The following is a 25851-nucleotide window of genomic DNA, read 5'->3' as shown; positions in this document are numbered from 1 at the left end:
TGCATATTAAAGTCACCCATGATAACTGCTGCACCGGATGAGGCTAAAGAATTTTTATTCCAACCTCGAGGCATCCTTGTCCCGCGTCCCCACGATCTGATTGATCCTCCTGGGTGATTTTAATGCCAGCGTCGGCAAATACAGCCCTCTGGGGAGGCGTGATTGGCAGAGAGGAGGTGGTGAAAGCCAACTCCAGCGGTACCCTACTCCTGACAAAATGTCTAGAGCATGAACACATCACCAACACCCTGTCCCGCCAGAGGGACAAATACAAGGCATCGTGGCAACATCCTCGCTCCAAACACTGGCACCTGCTTGATTATGTCATCGTCCGAACCAGGGATCGCAAGGATGACAGGAGTTGACGACTGCTGGACGGACCACCGCCTAATCCGATCCATCATCAACATGGACCTGTATTCACTGGAGTTTAGAAGGATGAGGGGGGATCTCATAGAAACATATAAAATTCTGACAGGACTGGACGGGTTAGATGCAGGAAGAATGTTCCCAATGTTGGACAAGTCCAGAACCAGGGGACATAGTCAAAGGATAAGGGGTAAGCCATTTAGGACTGAGATGAGGAAAAACTTCTTCAGAGATTTGTTAACCTGTGGACTTCCCTACCGCAGCGAGTTGTTGATGCTAGTTCATTGGATATATTCAAGAGGGAGTTAGATATGGCCCTTACGGGTAAAGGGATCAAGGGGTATGGAGAGAAAGCAGGAAAGGGGTACTAAGGGAATGATCAGCTGTGATCTTATTGAATGGCGGTGCAGGCTCGAAGGGCCGAATGGCCTACTCCTGCATCTATCTTCTATGTTTCTATGTTAACATTGCCCCAAAGCAGAGGGGACAGCAGAAGCAGTTCTGCAAAAAAGTTAATGCCGGGGCACTTAGAGACCCAGCTAAGAGAGCCCTATACAGCCAGTGCCTCATAGCCAATCTGGCATGCCTTGATGACCCTGAGATGCTGAATGCCCACAGCGCTTGGTCTGCCCTCCAGGCTGCTATAACCAGTGCCTGTGAAGAGACACTTGGTAACTCAACCAGAAAACATCAGGACTGATGTGATGAAAATGATCAGATCATCAAAGAACTAATAGATCGCAAGCGCAAAGCATTTCTGAGCCTCAAGCAACAACCCAACTCGGGAATTGCAAAACAACAATACAGACGGCTCAAGGCTCAGGTCCAACGAAAAACCTGGGACCTAAAGAACAGGTGGTGGATGGAGAAAGCACAGGAGATACAACGACTGACTGACAGCCATGATATGCGAGGATTCTTCACTGCAGTCAAGCCCACCTACAGTCCAAACTCCCAAGGGCCCCTGGCCAAGAATGGGGAAACTCTCATCAAGGACACTGAGGCTGTCAGGGCCCGATGGAAGGAGCACTTTGAAGATCTCCTCAATCGAGACTCTGCCTTTGACTCGAGTGTTCTCGACTCCATCCCGCAGCATGCCACCAACTCAGTGAAACCCCAATGTTGCACGAGGTAGGTAAAGCCATAAAACAGCTGAAGAATAACAAGGCTGCGGGAGCGGATGGAATACCTGCTGAGGCGCTAAAGTATGTCGGAGAGGCGCTGTTGGCGCGGGTACATGACCTCATCTCTCTCATCTGGAGGGAGGAGAGCATGCCGGGAGATCTCAGAGATGCAGTGATTGTGACCATTTTTTAAAAAGGGGACAAGTCCGACTGTGGCAACTACAGAGGAATCTCCCTGCGATCAGCCACTGGGAAAGTTGTCGCTAGAGTTCTCCTCAACCGTCTTCTCCTCAACCGTCTTCTCCCTGTGGCCAAGGATCTCCTCTCGGAATCACAATGCAGATTTCGTCCCCTACGGGGCACAACAGACGTGATCTTCACAGCGCGACAGTTGCAGGAAAAATGCAGGAAGCAGCGCCAGCCCTTATACATGGCCTTTTTCGGTCTTACAAAGACCTTTGACACTGTCAACCGTGTGGGTCTATGGAGTGTCCTCCTCCATTTCGGATGCCCCCAAAAGTTTGTCAACATCCTTCACGATGACATACAGGCCGTGATCCTTACCAACGGATCCATTACAGACCCAATCCATATCCGGACCGGGGTCAAACAGGCTGCATCATCGCTCCAACCCTCTTCTCAATCTTCCTCACCGCCATACTCCACCTCACAGTCAACAAGCTCCCCGCTGGAGTGGAACTATACAGAACCAGTGGGAATCTGTTTAACCTACACCACCTCCAGGCCAGGTCCAAGATCACCCCAACCTCTGTCGTTGAGCTGCAATATGTGGACGACGCCCGCACCTGCGCACATTCAGAGGCTGAACTCCAGGATATAGTCAATGTATTCACTGAGGCATATGAAAGCATGGGCCTTACGCTTAACATCCGTAAGACAAAGGTCCTCCACCAGCCTGTCACCGCCACACAGCACTGCCCTCCAATCATCAAGATTCACGGCACGGCCCTCGACAACGTGGACCATTTCCCATATCTCGGAAGCCTCTTATCAACAAAGGCAGATATTGATGCAGAGTTTCAATATCGTCTCCAGTGCACCCTTCGGCCGTCTGAGGAAAAGAGTGTTTGAAGACCAGGCCCTCAAATCTACCACCAAGCTCATGGTCTACAGGGCTGTAGTAATACCCGCCCTCCTGTATGGATCTGAGGCATGGACGATGTATAGAAGGCACCTCAAGTTTCTGGAGATATATCACCAACGATGTCTCCGCAAGATCTTGCAAATCCCCTGGGAGGACAGACGCACCAACATCAGTGTTCTCGACCAGGCTAACTTCCCCAGTATTGAAACACTGACCACACTCAATCAGCTTCCTGGGCAGGCCGCATAGTTCGCGTGCCAGATACGAGACTTCCAAAGCAAATGCTTTATGCGGAGCTCCTTCATGGTAAACGAGCCAAAGGAGGACAGCGGAAACCTTATAAGGACACCCTCAAAGCCTCCCTGGTACAGTGCGACATCACCACTGACACCTGGGAAACTCTGGCCGAAGACCGTCCGTGCTGGAGAAAATATATCGGGAGGACGTTGAGCTCTTCGAGTCTCAACACAAAGAGCGTGAAGAGGCCAAGCGCAGGCAGCAGAAGCAGCGCGTGGCAAACCAGCCCCCCCCCCCAACCCCTTCCCTCGACGAATGTCTGTCCCACCTGTAACAGGGTCTTTGGCTCTCGCATTAGACTGTTCAGCCATCAAAGAACTCACTTTGGGAGTGGAAGCAAGTCTTCCTCAATTCCAAGGGACTGCCTATGATGATATGAATTCTTATAGATTCCAATTCCATGAGCCACACAGTGTGAATCAGTCAGCTTTGATCTAGTGCAAACTGTATATAATACAATTACTTAAGATACTAAATAGTTACAATAAATTAAGGTATGAGATTAAAACCAACTACAAGCATGTTGTGGAATATTATTGTTTTCAGTTACTATCCTGTTTAAAATGAAGAATGAGTGTTCTGAGTTGGTTTGTTCATGGTGAGGGATGGCAGGGGAAGGACATTTGGTAATCTCAAACTTTTGGCTTCAGAGAGCTCAACCATTGAGAAAACTTGAAATTTCGCTTTGCATGTCATGCACCTGCATTTTACTGAAATCGACACTGAATTCTGAGATAACCCTACATTTTAAATATTCACTCCCATTACATAATAAGCACATACCGCTGGAAGCTTTAGTTCTTGCAATTTTTATTCCAATACTACTTACATTTATATAACACCTCATCACATTAAAATGTCTCAAGAGCTTTACACAATGAATTACTTTTGCTGTGCAGTGACTTACTATGTAGGCTTTGGGGACTGGGATAACTCCGATACACTGCTTGGTACTGAAGGTTTTGGATACTCCATGTAACTCGTCGTTCCAGCAGCTAATGCAAATTATTTCCCCATGATCTTTTCATCTACTCACAGAGTTCATGTGTAGTTTTCAGTACAGGTCAAACAGTGCTGCACTTTCTTCAGACAGAATAGTTTAATGCAAAAAAAGCATTGTAACCCACTATTCAATACATGGTTCAGTAGAAAGTTTGATATCACAAATTAAATAGTCTCGCAACAAATGGACAAGAACAGATATTGTCAGTGGTTTTATTGCTGTGACTGGATCCCTCGCCATTAATATAATAAACCAGGTCATCGCTTCTTCTTGCCAGATTTGGGGGCTTTGTTCAAGCCTTCAATATACTTTACCGGGATCCTGTACTCCTCTGTAACACAATCACAAAACAAATGTTAGATTGAACAGGACAGATCTCAGAACAACCTTTGCTAGTGGTTAGTTACGAAGATGTCAACTGAATGAATGCATTATACCTAATTCAAATATCACACTTGTGACATAAACTTCAACAACTAGTACACACAATAATTAACGTTATCCTTTGGTGTGGATAGTATAATCGATAAATTGGGTGGGGCAGGTGGGGAGTACTTTATATATGCTTCTACCATCCACCAATGGGGTATTCCCCTTTAATTAAAAGGGACCATACCAGGTCTTTGCCTCCCTCTTCTCCCAAAGTGTCCACGTATGACATCCAGGGCTTCTTAAATGGCAAAGCCCCAAAGTAATACCCTGTTTTATGTAAAGATGGCACATCTCATGAGAAAATATGACATCTATTGGGGAAATGCAAGACAAGGTGGCAGAGGTTCCAGTCAACTGAGAGGTGCAGAGCTGTGTGCTTTTTTAACCCCATTCCCACTGAATTTTCTCCCTTCAATACTACTCTAGGTAATGCCTAGTACAGGGGTACAGTTCTTCCATATGTACCAACAGACCCCAGTATCTTATCCAAGTAACATACATCACAATTTGACAATCCTTACTAGTCTAATTCAGGTACTGAACCATCTCACGCACCGCATTCACTCCAGTGTGATATGTAGTACAAGGTCAGAAAAGATGCCAGTCCAACTGGGCGGTGCCAAAAACTCATTCCCATCAATCACTCGCTTCCTTGGCAGTCCATTCCCCCTGTTCATCCCCCTCGGCGTAAAGTTACTCCTTGAACCGATCCTCTTTGAACCTTGAGCCTGTGTCGCCTGGAGTGATCAATTAGTTTATTCTATCGAATACTTGAGTAATATCTCCCCTGATCCCTCTGCTCCAGAAGAAACCATTCCAGACTTTTCAATCTCTCTTCCTAACTCAGATGCATTATGTTAGGCAGAAGTTTGAATCTAAATACATCACAGCCACAGAATGTCCACGCAATATGAAAGGACCATCATTTCCTCCTGTAAGTTTGTTAACAAGACCTCCACCCCATACATTTATGCGGACTCCTTCTTACCATACCTGTCTAGGTGTTTCATTATTCCATCTTTCAGGATGCCCAATTGCCCACTGGTCTTTAGTTCCTTGGATCGACCCTATGCCCCTTTATAACATTACAACAGTGACTACATTCCAAAAAAGTACTTTATTGACAGTAAAGTGCTTTGAGAAGTCCAGTGGTCACGAAAGGTGCAATAGAAATGCAAGTTTTTTTATAAAGATTGGCATTACGTTAGCTGCTTTTCTATTCTTGGGATTGGAAAGATCTCCTATTTATTAGATTCTCCGAAGGACAGTGGCAAGACATAACAAATTTTGCTAGCCATTTCTTGAGGGAGCCTTGTACAAAGTTCATCCCGGTCTGGTGCCCCGTCTTTCTTCATCTTCCACAGCCGTGATTGCCTTATCTTAAATTTCTATTTTTTTTTTATTACTTGCACTACACGTCCCTCCCCAGCAAAGAAATTCAACTTCTATGGTGGGCAAATTACCCACGGTTTCCTCCGTGAACACAGAAAAGATGAATTAATTAGGTGCACTTACTCTTCCTTGATATTATGTCACTGTTAGAAACATAGAAACATAGAAAATAGGAGTAGGCCATTCGGCCCTTCTAGCCTGCACCGCCATTCAATGAGTTCATGGCTGAACATTCAACTTCAGTACCCCATTCCTGCTTTCGCGCCATACCCCTTGATCCCCCTAGTAGTAAGGACCTCATCTAACTCCTTTTTGAATATATTTAGTGACCTAGAATTTCCTTTCACCTGTTTGCTATGAACATATCTATAGAAGTGCTTAACATTTCTTCCAATATTCTCTGCTATCGTAACCTCATCTTCTATTTTAGCTCTTCTGACCAGTTTTAACCTCTGTTACCGTGCTTCTATATTCATTGCAGTTCACCATGCTACCTTCAACTTTAGATACTTTAGAGGCAATTTCTCTCTTCCCCCTCCCCCATTCCCTACTTTACTTCCATTTTAGCTCATATCAGGCTTTTCCTTCTGTTAACCTCTTTGCTAGTAGTATGTATCTGCTCCATACTCTATGTATAATAGTTCTAAGACCGATGCACTTTTCTGCTAGCTTTCCCTTCTAACAGTGCTGTGCAGTTTCCTTGGTATATCTCTCATCAGTACTCACCTTCACTTAGCATGTGCTAACACCATGACTTTCCCAAATCATATTAAGCCCTTCAAAAAAATCCCTTTGGTCACCATGCCAATACATTTGTATTTTATACTGTCAGAGTTTGTCTCATGCTTCAATAATACAATGGCGGCAATTTTTTTAAAAATTCAATTATTCAGCATTTTTTTCCCATCCCTAATTGGCCTTGAGAAGGTAGTGAGTGGTGAGCCGCCGCCTTGAAGCAACTGGCTCACTAGGCCATTTCAGAGGGCAGTTAAGAGTCAACCACATTGCTGTGAGCCTGGAGTCACATATAGGCCAGACCAGGTAAGGGCAGCAGATTTCCTTCCCTAACCCTAACCCTAAAGGAAGGACATTAGTGAACTAGATGGGTTTTTACAACAGTTTGGTAGTTACATGGTCATTGATTACTCGCTTTTTATTCCAGATTTATCCAATAACTGAATTTAAATTCCACAGCTGCTGTGATGCGACTTGAACTCATGTCCCTGGATCGTTAGTTCAGCAACATGACCACTATGTTACCGTAAACCCTGCTCCTGTCGTTTTTAAGAATGCATAGATCATGCAAAATTCTATGGGCTGAGGAGTTGAGTAAATGATTTTATTTTACCCGCGATTGTTTTGTTTTAAATGAAGTACTTGCCTGTTAGTAGCTTGGCAATATGATTAACCTGGTTGCCTTGAACCTGAAGTGCCATCTTGTCCTTTGTACCAGGCACTTGATTCATAGTTACGCTGGCCTGAGCTCTTAGCTGAAGGGCACTTCCCACAACCTGAGGATCTAAGCCATACACTTCAAGGTTTGTAATAATAGTTACCTGTCAAAAAATAAATAAAGCAATAGATTGCAGTATAAACTGACATTTATAAAGCACCTTTAACTTAAAATGTCCAAGGCACTTGAAAGAGGTGTAAACAGACAAAAAGGTCTTTTTTTTTGGAAGAATATTATAAAGCAAGAGAGGGACATGGAGAGGTGTTGGGTTTAGGAAGGCAATTACAGAGCATGGGACCCAGACAGCTGAAGGCACAACAGCCAACAATGGGATTGAAGGGGGTGGAATACACAAGAAGCCAGAGTTGGAGCAACGGAGAATTCTGGGGTAGAGGAGCTGTAGGGATGGAGAAGGTTACAGAGAAACAAGGTCATGGTGGGTTATTATCAGAGAGATAAAAACTTAAAATTAGAGGCATTGGAGGACCAGAAGCCAGTGCACGTCAGCAAGGTTGAGGGTGATGAGTGAGCCGAACTTGGGGAGGGATGGGATATGGCCAGCAGAGATTTGGATGAGCTGAAAAAGCACAGATGGCAACCATATGCTTATTCAAGGCCTCGGCTGAAGTATTGTGTTCAATTCTGGACACCACATTTTAGGAAGAATGTCAAGTTGTTAGAGAGGATGCAGAAGAGATTTACTAGGATGGTACAAGGGATGAGGGTCTTCAGATATGTGGAGAGACTGGAGAAGTTGGAGCAGAGAAGGTTAAGAGAAGATTTGATAGAGGTATTCAAAATCATGAAGGGTTTTGATAGAATAAGAACATAAGAACATAAGAATTAGAAACAGGAGTAGGCCATCTAGCCCCTCGAGCCTGCTCCTCCATTCAACAAGATCATGGCTGATCTGGCCGTGGACTCAGCTCCACTTACCCGCCCGCTCCCCGTAACCCTTAATTCCCTTATTAGTTAAAAATCTATCTATCTGTGACTTGAATACATTCAATGAGCTAGCCTCAACTGCTTCCTTGGGCAGAGAATTCCACAGATTCACAACCCACTGGGAGAAGAAATTCCTTCTCAACTGGGTTTTAAATTGGCTCCCCCGTATTTTGAGGCTGTGCCCCCTAGTTCTAGTCTCCCCGACCAGTGGAAACAACCTCTCTGCCTCTATCTTGTCTATCCCTTTCATTATTTTAAATGTTTCTATAAGATCACCCCTCATCCTTCTGAACTCCAACGAGTAAAGACCCAATAAATAAGGAGAAACTGATTCCAGTGGCAGAAGTGTTGGTAACTAGAGGACACAGGTTTAAGATGATGGTAAAAGCACCAGACACGACATGAGGAAACATTTTTTTTTTGCACAGAGTTGTCATGCAGATTGGAAAACTGCAAATGTAACGGCCCTATTTAAAAAAGGAGGCAGACAAAAAGCAGGAAACTATAGACCAGTTAGCTAACATCTGTGGTTGGGAAAATGTTGGAGTCCATTATTAACGAAGCAGTATCGGGACATTTGGAAAAGCAAAATTCAGTCAGGCAGAGTCAGCATGGATTTATGAAGGGGAAGTCATATTTGACAAATTTGATGGAATTCTTTGAGTATGTAACGAACAGGGTGGATAAGGGGGAACCAGTGGATGTGGTGTATTTGGACTTCCAGAAGGCATTTGACAAGATGCCACATAAAAGGTTATTGCGCAAGATAAATGTTCACGGGGTTGGGGGTAATATATTGGCATGGATAGAGGATTGGCTAACTAACAGAAAACAGAGAGTCGGGATAAATGGTTCATTCTCTGGTTGGCAACCAGTAACTAGTGGGATGCCACAGAGATCAGTGCTGGGACCCCAACTATTTACAATCTATAGTAACGACTTGGAAGATGGGACTGAGTGTAACGTAGTCAAGTTTGCTGATGATACAAAGATGGGAGGAAAAGCAATGTGTGAGGAGGACACCAAAAATCTGCAAAAGGACATAGACAGGCTAAGTGAGTGGGCAAAAATTTAGCAGATGGAGTACAATGTTGGAAAGTGTGAGGTCATGCACTTTGGCTGAAAAAAATCAAAGAGAAAGTTATTATTTAAATGGAGAAAGATTGCAAAGTGCTGCAGTACAGCAGGACCTGGGGGTTCTTGTGTATGAAACACAAAAGGATAGTATGCAGGTACAGTGAGTGATCAGGAAGGTCAATGGAATCTTGTCCTTTATTGCAAAGGGGATGGAGTATAAAAGCAGGGAAGTCTTGCTACAGTTATACAGGGTATTGGTGAGGCCACACCTGGAATACTGCGTGCAGTTTTGGTTTCCATATTTACGAAAGAATATACTTGCTTTGGAGGCAGTTCAGAGAAGGTTCACTAGGTTGATTCCGGAGATGAGGGGTTGACGTAGGAGGAAAGGTTGAGTAGGTTGGGCCTCTACTCTTTGGAATTCAGAAGAATGAGAGATGATCTTGTCGAAACGTATAAGATTATGAGGGGGCTTGGCAAGGTGGATGCAGAGAGGATGTTTCCACTGATGGGGGAGACTAGAACTAGAGGGCATGATCTTAGAATAAGGGGCCGCCCATTTAAAACTGAGATGAGGAAAAATTTATTTTCTCAGAGGGTTGTAAATCTGTGGAATTCGTTGCCTCAGAGAGCAGTGGAAGCTGGGACATTGAATAAATGCAAGACAGAAATAGACAGTTTCTTAAAAATAAGGGGATAAAGGGTTATGGGGAGCGGGCAGTGAAGTGGTCCTGAGTCCATGATCGGATCAGCCATGATCGTATTAAATGGCGGAGGAGACTCGAGGGGCAGTATGGCCTACTCCTGCTCCTATCTCTTTTGTTCTTATAGAAACATAGAAAATAGGTGCAGGAGTAGGCCATTCGTCCCTTCGAGCCTGCACCACCATTCGATAAGATCATGGCTGATCATTCACCTCAGTATCCCTTTCCTGCTTTCTCTCCATACCCCTTGATCCCTTTAGCCGTAAGGGCCATATCTAACTCCCTCTTGAACATATCCAATGAACTGGTATCAACAACTCTCTGCGGTAGGGAATTCCACAGGTTAACAACTCTCTGAGTGAAGAAGTTTCTCCTCATCTTAGTCCTAAATGGCTTGCCCCTCATCTTTAGACTATATCCCCTGGTTCTGGACTTCCCCAACATCGGGACATTCTTCCTGCATCTAACCTGTCCATTCCCGTTAGAATTTTATACGTTTCTGTGAGATCTCCTCTCATCCTTCTAAACTCCAGTGAATACAGGCCCAGTCGATCCAGGCTCTCCTGATACGTCAGTCCTGCCATCCCGGGAATCAGTCTGGTAAACCTTCGCTGCACTCCCTCAATAGCAAGAACGTCCTTCCTCAGATTAGGAGACCAAAACTGAACACAATATTCCAGGTGAGGCCTCACTAAGGCCCTGTACAACTGCAGTAAGACCTCCCTGCTCCTATACTCAAATCTCCTAGCTATGAAGGCCAACATACCATTTGCCTTCTTCACCGCTTGCTGTACCTGCATGCCAATTTTCAATGACTGATGTACCATGACACCCAGGTCTCGTTGCGCCTCCCCTTTTCCTAATCTGCCGCCATTCAGAAAATATTCTGCCTTTTTGTTTTTGCCACCAAAGTGGATAACATCACATTTATCCACATTATACTGCATCTGCCATGCGTTTGCCCACTCACCTAACCTGTCCAAGTCCCCTTTCAGCCTTTTAGCGTCCTCCTCACAGCTCACACCGCCACCCAGCTTAGTGTCATCTGCTAACTTGGAGATATTACACTCAATTCCCTCATCCAAATCATTAATGTATATTGTAAATAGCTGGGGTCCCAGCACTGAGCCCTGCGGCACCCCACTAGTCACTGCCTACCATTCTGAAAAGGACCCGTTTATCCCGATTCTTTGCTTCCTGTCTGCCAACCAGTTCTCTATCCACGTCAGTACATTACCCCCAATATCATGTGCTTTAATTTTGCACACCAATCTCTTGTGTGGACCTTGTCAAAAGCCTTTTGAAAGTCCAAATACACCACATCCACCAGTTCTCCCTTGTCCACTCTACCAGTTACATCCTCAAAAAATTCCAGAAGATTTGTCAAGCAGGATTTCCCTTTCATAAATCCATGCTGACTTGGACTGATCCCGTCACTGCTTTCCAAATGTGCTGCTATTTCATCTTTAATAATTGATTCCAACATTTTCCCCACTAACCGGTCAGGCTAACCGGTCTATAATTACCTGCCTTCTATCTCCCTCCCTTTTTGAAAAGTGATGTTACATTAGCTACCCTCCAGTCGATAGGAACCGATCCAGAGTCGATAGACTGTTGGAAAATGATCACCAATGCATCCACCATTTCTAGAGCCACTTCCTTAAGTACTCTGGGATGCAGACTATCAGGCCCCGGGGATTTATCAGCCTTCAATCCCATCAATTTCCGTAACACAATTTCCCGCCTAATAAGGATTTCCTTCAGTTCCTCCTTCTCATTAGACCCTCGGTCCCTTAGTATTTCCGGAAGGTTATTTGTGTCTTCCTTCGTGAAGACAGAACCAAAATATTTGTTTAATTGGTTCGCCGTTTCTTTGTTCCCCATTATAAATTCATCTGAATCTGACTGCAAGGGACCTACGTTTGTCTTCACTAATCTTTTTTTCTTCACATATCTATAGAAGCTTTTGCAGTCAGTTTTTATGTTCCCAGCAAACTTCCTCTCATACTCTATTTTCCCCCTCCTAATTAAACCCTTGGTCCTCCTCTGCTGAATTCTAAATTTCTCCCAGTCCTCAGGTTTGCTGGTTTTTCTGGCCAATTTATATGCCTCTTCCTTGGATTTAACACTATCCTTAATTTCCCTTGTTAGCCACGGTTGAGCCACCTTCCCCGTTTTATTTTTACTCCAGACAGGGATGTACAATTGTTGAAGTTCATCCATGTGATATTTAAATGTTTTTGCCTTTCCACCGTCAACCTTTTAAGTATCACTCGCTAGTCTATTCTAGCCAATTCAGGTCTCATACCATGTTAATTCTGGAGTGCTGCAGATGGGAGGAAGGTAGTAGTGTGTACAGGTAGTAGAGACCAGTAGCCACATTGTACACCCGAGGGTTAAGTCAATATACGTAAAGTGAGCATACCCTATAGTCAACACAGCAAACGAGTGATGGACGAGAGAGCCAGACCAGCTGTGCTGAGAATGCAGTATTTATTCCTCTTGGAGTTAGATTAGGTACAACTCCACAAAAATGAAGCAGGTCTCCCACACAAATAGAATACGTTTCAACAAGCGCTGATTTCCATAACAAGATTGCTGTGAACCAAATACAACCTATGCATACACTATAATGACAAACAGCAACGCTGCATATTCTACATCATATGCCAATACTTCTGCAGTTCCTACTTCAATTTAGAACAGATGACAGTGGTAAGAAAAAGAATTGTAAAGAAAATTCACAACTTTATATGCATACTATAAATATCACTAAAAATTAACTCAGTAAAATCTCAGTTAATGAGCATAAGCCATTCAAAGGATGGTGCGCAACTTGACTCTAATTCACCGAGATGTATTCATTATAGCCCCTCTGGTAACTAGGTTTCAGCAACCGACCTTTTTGTTTGAAGCACGCTGTGCCACATCAATACTAATGGGTTTAATGTTACCCTTTCGAACGATTGGCTTCTGCCCCGGAAAAGTCACTTGATGACATTGTTGCAGCTTCTCCAGACACCTGTAAAACAATCTTTAGTTGTAATTCATTACAGCAGCAAATCAGACAGCACAAGATTTGATTACATTTTGATTAAACCCATCCCTTTGAGGACAATTACTGACAGCTCCTACAATGCTGGAGTTGCATGCTTGAATGCTGCACATTTTAAAAGGAAAATTACAGAATGTTCCCTCATGTTTTTGAAGGATTTGAATAAGACAAAAGAAATAGGAGCAGGTGCAGGCCATTTGGCCCTTCGAGCCTGCTCCGCCATTCAATATCATGGCTCAATTCCACTTTCCCGCACTATCCCCAGATCCTTTCGTATCCAAAAATCTATCGATCTCATCCACTGAATATCCACAGCTCTCTGGGGTAGAGAATTCCAAAGATTCACCACCCTCTGAGTGAAGAAATTTCTCATCTCAGTCGTAAATGTCTGACCTCTTATTCTGAGACTGTGACCCACCCTCAGTTGGTTATGTGATCTCTAAATTCGCACACGAACTTTAACCTTTTTGTGTGTTTGCGTGGAAAACGGTATGACAAAAAGCAGAGCGTGTACGGTATTTTTCTGACCGTTGTGACTGGTTTATTTCCTTGGTCCCCGAGTGGTCTTCAGTGGTTGTTAAGTAAATATACACATGTGTGAAGTATGTTCACTTGCATTGTGTAAAAGGCATTTTCTATTAAAATTAGTGCAGGTGGCTAAATCAGTGTTGCCATAGCCTCATTCTGTGGCTAGTCAATGAGTTCTACTGGACACCATTGAAATAGCGTAGGCCCACACATCAGTAGCTGGCAGCATTAACACAGCAAGACTGATATAAAAGCAACTGTAGTGAATCTTAACCAAGAATGACTCTAACAAAACTTGGAAACAGATCGAAAAAATTAAAAAAAAAACACAGCTGACTTACATTGGCTCCTGATCCCCCAATGCCATCATGTTTAAATCCCTTCATGGCATTACTGTTCCAATCTCTATAACTTTCTTCAGCCCCACAACCTTCCGAGTACTCTGCTTTCCACCAACGCTGGCCTCTTGTGCAACTCCCGTTCCCTATGTGCCTCCATTGGCGGCTGTGCCTTCAGCCATCTAGCTCTGAGCTCTGGAATTCTCTCCATAAACGTTCCCACTTCTCTGCCTTTAAGACTCTCCTTAACACCCACAATTTTGGCCATGTTTTAGTCACCCCTCCTAATATCTCCTTCCTTGACTCGGCAACAATTTTTGTGTGATTACATTTTTATGAGGCACTTTGGAAGGTTTTTCTACATTAGACAGGCTGGTGAAATGGGCAAACACGCGGCAGAAGTTTAATGCAGAAAAGTGTAAAGTGATGCATTTTGGTAGAATGAATGAGGAGAGGACATATAAACTAAATGGTACAATCCTAAAGGGGTGCACGAACAGAGAGACCTGGGGGTATGTGTACACAAATCATTGAAGGTGGCAGGGCAGGTTGAGAAAGTGGTTAAAAAGGCTTACACAGGATCCTGGGCTTCATAAATAGAGGTATAGAGTACAAAAGTGTGGAAATGATGATGAACCTGTATAAAACACTGGTTCGGCCCTAACTGGAGTATTATGTCCAGTTCTGGACACCACATTTTAGGAAGGATGTGAAGGCCTTAGAGAAGGTACAGTGAAGATTTACAAGAATGATTCCAGGAATAAGGGACTTCAGTTATGTTGATAGACTGGAGAAGCTGGGGTTGTTTTCCTTACAGCAGAGAAGATTTGATAGAGGTCTTCAAATTCATGAGGGGTCTGGACAGGGTAGATCGAGAGAAACTGGTCGAGAACCAGAGGTCACAGATTTAAGGTGATTAGCAAAAGAACCAAAGGCAACGCAAGAAAAAACTTTATTACGCAGCGAATGGTTAAGATCTGCACTGCCTGAAAGGGTGGTGGAGGCCGATTCCATCTGGTCTTTCAAAGGAGAGTTGGATAGGTATCTGAAGAAAAAACATTTTAAGGGCTACGGGGAAAGGATGGGGGAGTGGGACTAGCTGAGAGTTGGCACAGGCTCAATGGGCTGAATGGCCGCCTTTCGTGCTGTAACCATTCTATGAGTCTATGATTCTAGGCATTATATAAATGCAAGCTATTGCTAATCTTAATGTTGCAGTATCTCAGTGAACAAGGCTGCAATGTTACAACCAGACTGCGGCATTTTAACAGCACTGCTTACCTAGTAAAGAGATCATCCCATTTGAGTTTAGTTACAACATGGTGCTCAGATTTTTCCAATATGCAGTCACAAAGAATAGGATTAATGGTTACATAACTGAGGAAGAGAAACAAAGAAGAATTTTTACTGTAAAATGCAGCAGGAATGCCAAAAGTCTAATTATGTACTTTGGATTGAAACAATCATCATCGCTAAATAGCTTAGACGAGGATTTATTTTGTGTTTCATATGCTACTCCATTCTGATATCTATCCCTTTGAGGATTATGGCAGTAATTTTACATGATAATAAAATCACAACGACAATGTTTCTCGTGCTTTTTCTAGGAAGTACTAACCACGATTTTCTACATGAGCAGCAGAGTTACCAGCTTTTTGGTTTAGCCACTTTTTATTTTGAGATAAAATGCACCAACATGCAAAGAGGCAATTAGAGAAAGATGCATCAGATAGTAGGTCATATCATTGTAAAGGAATATAATCAAATACAAAGCTGTGTGATTAATGCACGTGAATCTACTGTACAATGTGCTAAAGCATTAGGCATTATTAGGCCCAAATTTGCCCAGGAGTTGCTCCGTTTTTTTTGGAGCAACTTGATTTTTCTGGAATACCTTAAAAATCCCCATTCTGCACATTTAATTTGCACCAGTGCAAATGAGTTAGTTAGGATTTTTTAAAGTTTTTTTTTCCAAAAGGGTGCGTTACCAGCCACCTATGCTTGTTTTGACCATTTAAGCCAATTTGGACAGTTACAATTGCTCCAAACTAACATAGGCCAGCGTATGTGGCCACTTGTGGCCGCACAGAAAACCCTTGCGGAGAGTTATGAAATCAGCGCAGATAGCCAGAGATGGGGGGGGGAAGCGGAGAGGACCTTGCAAAGCACTAAACACCTTCATAACAACATTCAAGAAGCATAAAAACCATCAATAATAAATGTTTTAAAAATAAATTCAAAATAAAACTTAAGTCCTACCTTCATAACTCAGCCCGGGAAGTTAGCGGGCCTGCCGGTATGAGAGGCTACTCTATTGGGGATAGGTGCGGGTGGGTAGGACGCCCGAGGGCGGGAGAGAGCGCGCAAGGAACTGGCCACACATAACACACAGCAGGCTGGGCTCGCAGAACACGGAGGCTGCAGGAATCAACTCCGAGGGACTGGTGGACTTCTTCTCTGAGGACTGCTGACTCTCCCCGCCCCCACCATCAAAACTCTCCTCCCTCCTCACCCCTCCCCAATCAAAACTCTCCTCCCTCCCCCCCCCTTCAAAACTCTCCTTCCTCCGCCCCTCCCCCCATCAAAACTCTCCTCTCTCCCGCACTTCAAAACTCTCCTCCCTACCCCCCCACTCATCAAAACTCTCCCCAGCTCCTCCTCCTCCCCCCACCGCCAGCCGCCCCCACCCCCATCAAAACTCTCCACACTAAACAAAGCACAACCATCAATAAATAAAAATTAAAACTCAAGTCCTACCTTGGCCCGGAAAGTCAGCGGGCCGGCCGGCCGGTGCGGGAGGCTACTCGGCCAGGGATAGGTGCGGGGCATCGAGTCCCATGCTGCAGAGGAGCTACTGCGCATGCACGAAATCTCCAGTGCACATGCTTTGTGCTGCCAGCACTCTTTTGAGCGCAGGGCCCTAACTCCTCCCCCCCCAATTGAATTGCCATGCCGCGTCAAGCACAAGGCCAATCGACAGAGCAGGGAGAATACGGGGTTATCTTATCGGCGCCGAGTGTAGGAAGTCAGCGCACCTCACGTGAGTGCGCCGAAAAAAAGAGGGCCAAATTTGGGCCCAATAAATCAGAGGACAAGTATGGCCCTCACACCCATGTTCAAAGCACTTAGTCAATTCTTCTAAATGCTCAACTGAAAGACTGGGCTACTCAAACAGGGACCCGAATTGGCATGTGAAACATATGATCAGTGGACCTTCATGGATTACTGCCTTACTTAATAATACACATTCTCTGTTAACAAGTAACAAGACATTTTAGGCCATCTAAATGGCAGAACCCTTAGCCTTTTCTAATTACTGTATTTTCTCAGTGAATAATAATGCTCTGTGCCACTCTGTTGTCTGGATGACAGACTCCTTACCCTTTCCCAAGTCCTTTAAACAAGTCTGAATTATCTTTAAGATTTAGATACCATGTGTATCACTTACTTTTTATTGTAGTCATCGATCAGTTCATTGGACTTTACATAATTTGTGATGATACTTCTAACGTCCGCACTCGAGAGCGTGACATCTCTTCTAAACAGAATGTAAATAAATTTAGGCAGGAAGAAAAAAAAGCAGAATTTTTTATCTCTGAAAGTAATTCCCAATCTGGATGCATGTTTAAGGAACCATATTAGAGTGGTGCAGTGGGTTAACATACCTTTGGAACCTAAACTAGAATTCAGCCTAGACTGAGGGATCTCAGATAACATCAAGAATATCAAGTGAAATGGAGTTTCTGTAGTATTGAACCAGTTCCCAGTGCATCGAGGTCAACAGTATAAAACTGCCCAAAATTCAATACACATTGACAAATCTTTCTCAGAGGCCATAGGCAAAACTTACAGGTGGATAAGGAATTGGCTGAAGAGAGGAAGCTGTGGTTAAGTTAATAAAGTGGGGAGATGTACTGAATGGAGCATCCCAGGCATTGGTACAGAAGCCCTACTCTTTCTGATCTACCTAACTGACCTGGATGCAAAACCACAATGCAAATTGATTAAATTGACATGGTGATACTAAAGGGGGCATATATTTGCTTATACAGGTGCAACGTCCCGAATCCGGAACTCCGAAAACCGGAATTGTCCGAAAACCAGACATTTTGAGCATAGCTAATGGAGTCGTCCGGAATTATTGTCCGAAAGCCGAACATTTTGGGGGCAAAACCCGAAATCCGGCACGGATTCAGTTGAGGATTCCGGATTTCAGACTATTGGTTTTCTGGTCTGAAATCCGGAAAAACCCAAAAACCAGCGCAGATTCGGTCACAAGGATTCCGGACGTTGTACCCTGTATGTAGAACTTGGCAAATAAGTGCAAGGTTTTGCACTTCGGAAGAAAGAAAGGAGTGATGTACTCAATGAATAACGCTGAACTCAGTAGGAAAGATGCTGAAAAAGATCTGGGAATGGCAGTGGACTCAACTCTGACCATATCCATTCATAGTAGAGCAGCAGTTTACCGAGCAGACAGAGGTGGAGCTATACTGCCAAATCAGTATAGTCCAAGAGAGTCATAAACCTGTTAAATATTCTGTTCAGGCTGCACCCTAAATACTGCAGTCAGTTCTGCTCTGCAAGGCAAAAGGGAAATGTTCGAGCCCAGGAAATGTGGCTGAGAAGGGCTGAGGCTAATCTCCAACGCTGAAGACCTGAATTGTGAAAAGAGGTTAGAAAAAGTTAAGATTCTTTTGTCTTGAAACGAGGTGAACAAGAAGGGATCATGGAGGTATACATGGTACTAAGTGAAAAATATAATCCCGAGCATTATTTCAAGTTAAACCATGACTGCAAGACAAGAGAACAAATGCACAAAAGCCAAGTTCAGGACCAATGCTAATAAGCACTCAAAGAGCAACCAATATCTGGAAAGGTTTTGGTATGATAGTGGAGGGAAAAAAATCCCAGAGCTGTTCAAGAGGCTGCCAGATGCTGCGGAGGGAGGAAGGCTGGGCTGAGGAACTGAAAGGCTTCCTACATGGAATGGTTGAAGCAGATAGCACTGATACATTTAACAGCAGCAACTTGCATTTATATACCGCCTTTAATGTAGTAAATATCCCAAGGTGCTTCACAGGAGCATTATCAAACAAATATTTTGACACCGAGCCAAAGAAGGAGGTACTAAGACAGGTGACCAAATGCTTGGCCAAAGAGGTAAGTTTTAAGGAGCGTCTTAAAGGAGGAGAAAGGCGGAGAGGTTTAGGGAGGGAATTCCAGATCTTAGGGCCTAGGCAGCTGAAGGCACACCCACCAATGGTGAGGGGAAGGGAGTGGGCAATGCAAGGGGCCGGAATTGGAGGAGCGCAGAGATGAGAGAGGATTGTAGGGCTGGAGGAGGTTACAATGATATGAGGCCATGGAGGGATTTTAAAACAATTATGAGAATGTTTTAATTGTGGTGTTGCCATTAGGAAGGGAATCGAGGGCTAGGGGGGCATGGCGGGAAGCGGTAGAGTGGAAGGAGGCTTGTGTGGAGTATAAACTCTGGCATAAACCAGGTGGGCCAAATGGCCTGTTTCTGTGCTATAGATTCTATGTAATTCGATACAGTATAATCTTTGGTTGGGGTTAAGGTCCAGTGTTGCTGGAGAGGAAAAGGAACTTTGCACACTACCTAATCTATGCTGTACCTCACATGGAAGTAGCTGATACTGAAATAGGAAGAGAAAAGTATTGAAATTCTCACTTTGACAAGATCACACAGGTGCACAAAATTCTGGATCTCACCACAATACGGTTATGGCTTATTCAGGAGAAAAACGACAGTTCCTCATCACAACATCCAACCACCTCCCTGCCTCTATAAGAAGCCCACTGCATGTCCCAATCATTCATTGCGCAAGCTAGAACCAACACCCCGCCCCCACCCCCCCAAAAAAACATCAGTCCCGAACCTACCCCTCACTACCTTTTAGCCATGCCCCCTTGTGCGAATGGTCCTGTGTATCAATCCTGAAGGACTGGGCTTTGAAAATATATAGTTGTGGCTCCTCCTACTCCAAGGGAGAAGTTAGATATAAAAGGCAAAACACCCAACTAAAAGAGAGAAGTAGAAGCAAATTGCTGCTTTGGGTACTGATAGCAGTTATTATCAAATCCTGCCCTTTGTATAGATAGAAGTACGTTTTGTCTGGAAGAAGCTGTGGACCCTATTATTTGGTGCTTACACGGGTTTTCAGATATGCTTTTAAAGTAGTGTTCTGGATTGATCTTGAACTGTTACACATGAAAGATTGACAAACCAAGTCAGACTTCAAGACTTTGACATATTTTGAAGCCAAGAGGAATGGGAAAATATGTCATCACACAAATGAATTGAGTTATTTTTTCAAACAATGTGTGAACTATTAATATCACTGATATTAAAACCTAATGTTAAAACCAAAGATCAGGACCTCCGAGTACAAAATAGTACTAAAAACTGGAAATTCATCCAAACACCAAAATTGCACTACTTAATTAAATGAGATTTGTGTTTGACGTTACCAATGTTATCAAGTATTTGGTGTTAAGTATATTTATAGCCGCAAGCTCCATTGCTTTCTAGTTCACCAAACATTATTTTGTGTTATTTCAATCAAAATCAATGGGGTTCAAATAAAAATACAACCGCCACCTTATTAATTCCACATAACTCACACAGCATACTTTCCCTGTCTGTAAAAATCGCTCTTATATGGCACATCTGTGTCTCGGGTCAATTCTGTATTGTAAAATTAGAGCATGTTATATTTGTAAAATTGTAGTATATTTAACTACTATTTCTACTGAAAATACAAATAAGTGAGATCGTGCTTAAGCAAAGCCGAAAGCTGTAAAATCATGTTTTTTTTACACAGTGAGTGGCCCTGTGACTGCGCTCTCACAGAGCCATAATCAGTGTTAGCAATGTCCTGTAGTACAGTGTGAGTCAGCCTCACTAACATTTGGCCGCACCTCTGCTGGACTGAGCAATACATATTGAAACCGTTAACATTTCTCAGAACTTTCATTGCATATTTAGGAAGCCACTCAAGGATACACCCAGACTTGACAAGTGCACAGTTTTGTCATTCACATTCTTTGCTCAGGGCCACTCACAGTATAAAAGTGTGTGACATGCTCTGATACATAAAAAAAGGGTTAGTCATACATATAGGGATAGACTGTACTAAAGTTTAACAATACCTACTTGAGTCCTGCGTGCTCGAATAGAGGAATTAATTTACTGGAAATATGGTAAAAGGAGTCGATCTCAGGTGGTTGGTAGAGTGTCTCACTCTCTCCGTCAACCTTCACCACTTCTTCAACAGTGGCTGTTTCAGGAACTTTGAAGGACTTCAGGCTGCAAGCAGAAAGGCAAGTACATTTCTAAATGGCATGCAGCCAACTTCATTTAACAGCTATTCTGATGAGTGTTTTTATTCCCAGTGGGAAAGATTCCTTGCATGATTGAATTAGTTCTTCTCCAATACCTGTGGTTGAATGATCAACCATGATCATATTGAATGGCAGTGCAGGCTCGAAGGGCCGAATGGCCTGCTCCTGCACCTATTTTCTATGTTTCTAACCCATACACCCACTGAGATGTCTGCGCTCCTCTAATTCTGCCCTCTTGAGCATCCCTGATTATAATCACTAAACCTCTCCACCTCGCTTTCCTTCTTCAAGACGCTCTTTAAAACATACCTCCCCTAATTTTTACTTATGCGGCTCGGTGTCAAATTTTTATCTCTTAATACTCCTGTGATGCGCCTTGGGACATTTCATTACATTAAAGGTGCTATATAAATACAAATTGTTGTTGTTGTTGTCCTTTTATAAGCACGTCACTTCTTCAGTTTCAATGTGCATAACCAGAATCGCCAGTGATGTCTGTTAACGAAGATTTGGTTGTGGCTTTAGAGAACTACTGTGCTGTAATCTATTGTTTTTGTCCTCCTTATATTACACAGAATTCATCTGCATAGAATCTGCAGCACACTCGCCTATGCTGGTGTTTATATTCCCATCTCCTTAATGTGTCAACGCTGTTTGCTTCAAACACTCCTTGTGGCAGCAAGTTCCACATTGTGAGGTTTAGAAGAAATGTATTCTCATCTATGAAGTGAAACATGAAATTCTTGATAATAGCCCCTGATAGAATCAGTTCTTTTTGATTTGGCAAACTGATCTATAGTTTTAATTAACAATAGCCAAACAACATTATACTGTGCCCTGCTTGGTCTTGAAGTTTATTTATATTACAACAGTGACTACATGGCAAAGTGCTTCATTTACTATAAAGCGCTTTGAGACGTCCAGTGGTCATGATAAGCGCTATATAAATGCAAGTCTTTCTTTATTACAAAATGCACGTGTTCAATCTAATTGAAAATGGCAGTAAATCTAGAGATACTGGAATTGAAGTACTGCCAAGATATCCAGACAAGGAGGAGGAGGAAGGTGGAGAAGAGGACTGGAAAAATAACCAATTTTCTAACAATATATTTGGCCACATTTCCTCATGAATAACCCAGATTACATAATAATAATCTAAGTTTACATAAAATCAGATTTAAATAACAACTCTTCCAAAACCTTAGTTTATATATTTTTTAAATCGACAAGAGCCATAATTTGTGTTGTAATATGTGACAGCTACTTGACAGAGCTTCAGCTTGTTGTCACTCTTTGCATTATTGTTGATTAATGTTATGGCAGCAAAAAAATGAAAAATGCATAAGATTACAGCACGTAAAAAGTACCAACAACTGTTAGTTACTGTTGTAATCAAAAGTAAAAATCTGCTGTTATGTTAAAATTTTGCTCAGCTGAAAAATTCAGATTTTCAATAAAAAAACAAAAGATGATTTCATCACAAGCTAATTTTTGTATCGCCACGACAGTGAAATAAAAGCAGAGTTTGCAGGATACTTGTTCCACATACAACGCATTAATCTACATTCAAAGTTTAGAAATGAGAAAGATTTTAAAATTAAGACACCTCCTCATTGGTACAGGTACAGTAGTACTTGGGCTAATCATAGATGAAGGAGTGATTTTGTTTTCCATACATACTCTGCATGCTTCCAGTTGACAATAGCAATGCTCTCGACGCCTTTCGAGAGTTCCTTCACTTGCACTATGTGCCGCTGCTGCATGGACTGAAGAAACTTGGAGAGCTGAGGACAAAAATTCCACAGATCACTTCAAATGCTCATACAAGCCAAGTAATTGATTACACTACAAAAACAGAGCATTCGACTCAATCCCTGCCCTAAAACACTTGGGCCGATAAGCTGCATTGGAAGTGAATATCAGGCGCTGCGTACGCAGGCCGTTATACGATAGCGCACATTTTGCGCCACCGCCCGAGACGAATTTCTAGCCCTGGGTTCTCACTGAGTACTCCAACTATAATATGATGGTGGTATTCAGGACTCACGTTAAGAAGCCTATGTTTCAGAGCAGAGTGTAATTATTGTCATAAGTGTAATGTATGCACCTGTGGGCATACTCACAGATTTGTAGAGCTGTTGACCCCAATGGAGTGCTCTCTACACGGCAGCCCTCCCTCTATTTATTGGGGACTTGGCCTGGAGGATGTTGCACGGAGCAGTCCCGTGCAATTAGTTTTTGTCAGTTCACGGACTCCCAGGCAGCGGGCGGTCGAGGGGGTCGTTCAGCCCGACTGCCTGCCTCTCTTCTGCGGTTACATCCGAGCCAGAGTGTCCCTGGCGATGGAGCACGCGGTGTCCACCGGTATGCTCGCAGCCTTCCGCGAGAGGTGGGCACCGGAGGGACTAGAGTGCATGATTTCAACCGGGAATAAAATTTTAATTTGATATAATTTGATTTGATAAAGGTTCTCTTTATGTTGAATTGTTAATTTGTGTTTTTGGTGCCTTCAAAAAAAAACAAGGGGGCACTTGATTGAAAGTTTCTGGAGTGTGACCCACCTCCCCCCCCCCCCCCCCACCTTTAATCAGGGGACACTTGTAGTAATGTTCCCTTACAAAAATAGCTGTAGAGCTGTTGACCCCAATGGAATGCTCTCTATGCAGGAGTCCTCCCTTTATTTATTGGGGACTTAGCCTGGAGGGTGTTGCACGGAGCAGTCCCATGCAATAAGTTTTTAAAGCCGGTTCACGGACTCCCAGGCCGCCTGTGATTTCTGCAGTCTGGAGGAGTCCATGTTCTATGTTTATGTACATTGTGTGAGGTTGCAGCCCCTCTTCCATTATTTGAAGGGGCTGCTCCTCAAATTCCGGTTGCACTTCAGTCCCACACTCCTGATCTTTGGGCACCCTGTGCGGAGGAGAGCGGGCAGGTCGGAAGGCCTCCTCATAGGACTGCTCCTGGGCATGGCCACGGTGGGCATCAACCGGTCCAGGTAGCCGGCGGTCGAGGGGGTTGTTCAGCCCAGACTATGTGCTCAAGTCCCTAGAGTGGGGTTTGAACCTTGACCTTCCGACACAGAGGTGAGAGTGTTACCATTGGGCCAAGCTCACACATACACTAAAATGGTAACAAATTAGGGGCCATGGAAAATTGTGAAGAATGCAGGAGAGCACAAGACAGGTTAGCAGATAAGTGGCTGATGCAGTTTAAGCTAGAGAAATGTGAAGGATGATATTTTTGGGAAAAGGAACAGTGAAAGAAAGCAAAAGCTAAACAGCAAGTTGTTTAATAGAATGGAGAGACCTAGAGAAGCGGATACATTGTTAAGGATGGGAATGTAACTGAGAAAGGTGATTAAAATGGGCAAATGGATTCTGGGTTTTATATTCACAAGGACAATGAATGCAAAAGGAGGAACATGAAATTGAATTTGCACAGGACGTTGGTTAGTTCAGTTTGAGTACAGTTCTGGGCGCCCTTTATATGAAGGATAGGAGAACCACGGAAAGGCTACAGAAAGGATTCAATGGTATGAAACCTGGAATTAGAGATTATATTAATGAAGAAAGACATGAAAAATTGAGTGGTTGCACAATGAAACAGAGAAGGGTAACGGAGCATCTAATAGTGGTTTTCAAAATTATAAAAGCTTTTGAGAGGATAAATAGTGAAGGATTGTTACTCGAAGAATGAAGGGAGAAGATAAAAGACCTTTTTCATAGAGGCGTATTAGAATATGGAATACAAATGTTAATTGAGGCAGAGATTACATCATTTAAAAGAAAAGTGGATAAGTACTTACAAAGAAATATTGAAAGATATGGGGAAACACAAAGAAATGTGATTCGAGTAGAGCGCTTCAGTTGAATACCACTAGTACAGATGCTATGGGTCAATGGCCTCCTTCCATGGTGTAATTTCCATCATTCTACGAAGCATTTGTAACATTTCCCATTTTGAGTTGTTGCATGAAACACCCCTGTGCATTAACCTACCTTCTTGTAGCTTGATTTTTTGATGTCTAATTGTCTGCCTTCAGGGCTATGCAAGAAGAAAACAGAACATAAAAGAAACTTAAAATAATTCCACATAAAGATATGGCTTGGGATTTTAGTGAATAACACAGTCATGGACGAACATGGGCTTCTCATAAGCCAATAGGCACCATTTTTTTTAAGCTGAAAAAAAATTGACAAAAGTATCTTTTATCGGGGAAACGAGAAGCTGTGCATCATTTCATCATATGATGCACAAGTGATGCAGTTATACCGTTCAGAACAAATTATATTACACTGCATGTTCACAAACAAATGAAGAAAGATTTAACAAACATTTTTTCATGATGGCACTGGCCTCTTAAAAGGTTGCAAGCACTGTTTGAGATAGAGATCCAAACTGGTCTTTGTCTCTCATTCAGTGGTTGAGGGGAACGTTATTTTGTATCGCACCACGTTTGATACTTCCACAAGCTATATTCCTGGAATGACTATTTTTTAATCATTACTCAAGTTTATAAGTGAGCACTTAGCCTGCTCATGAGGCAAGGTTCCAGTTTTCTTTTAACATTTTAGAGGGGAGTTCAGTCCCAATATGGATACGAATCAACTTAGAAGTGACGGTAGTCTTATTCATTTCTCAAAAATGAGCACCAGAATATG

The 25851-nt window shown here is 43.1% G+C and overlaps 1 protein-coding gene across 4 annotated transcripts in view; it reads right to left on the bottom strand.

Annotated features, from left to right (window-relative positions):
* Positions 1-3688: 3688 nt before the first annotated feature.
* eif2d (eukaryotic translation initiation factor 2D) overlaps positions 3689-25851 on the bottom strand; it is a 48548-nt gene continuing 26385 nt past the window's right edge. For 2 of the 4 annotated variants that reach the window (XM_070859039.1, XM_070859041.1), the window contains 8 exons: positions 25189-25234; positions 22871-22974; positions 21003-21155; positions 17271-17360; positions 15104-15199; positions 12803-12923; positions 7104-7278; positions 3689-4229 (listed from right to left, as the gene is read on the bottom strand). In XM_070859039.1, the coding sequence (XP_070715140.1) occupies positions 4156-4229; positions 7104-7278; positions 12803-12923; positions 15104-15199; positions 17271-17360; positions 21003-21155; positions 22871-22974; positions 25189-25234 (859 nt within the window). In that variant the 3' untranslated portion in view covers positions 3689-4155. The remainder of the gene's footprint in view (positions 4230-7103; positions 7279-12802; positions 12924-15103; positions 15200-17270; positions 17361-21002; positions 21156-22870; positions 22975-25188; positions 25235-25851) is intronic. The other 2 variants (XM_070859040.1, XM_070859042.1) reach the window with 2 other exon arrangements.

Source organism: Pristiophorus japonicus, chromosome 17, assembly GCF_044704955.1.
Source record: "Pristiophorus japonicus isolate sPriJap1 chromosome 17, sPriJap1.hap1, whole genome shotgun sequence".
NCBI lineage: Eukaryota > Metazoa > Chordata > Chondrichthyes > Pristiophoridae > Pristiophorus > Pristiophorus japonicus.
This window is presented reverse-complemented; position numbering and strand designations above follow the sequence as displayed.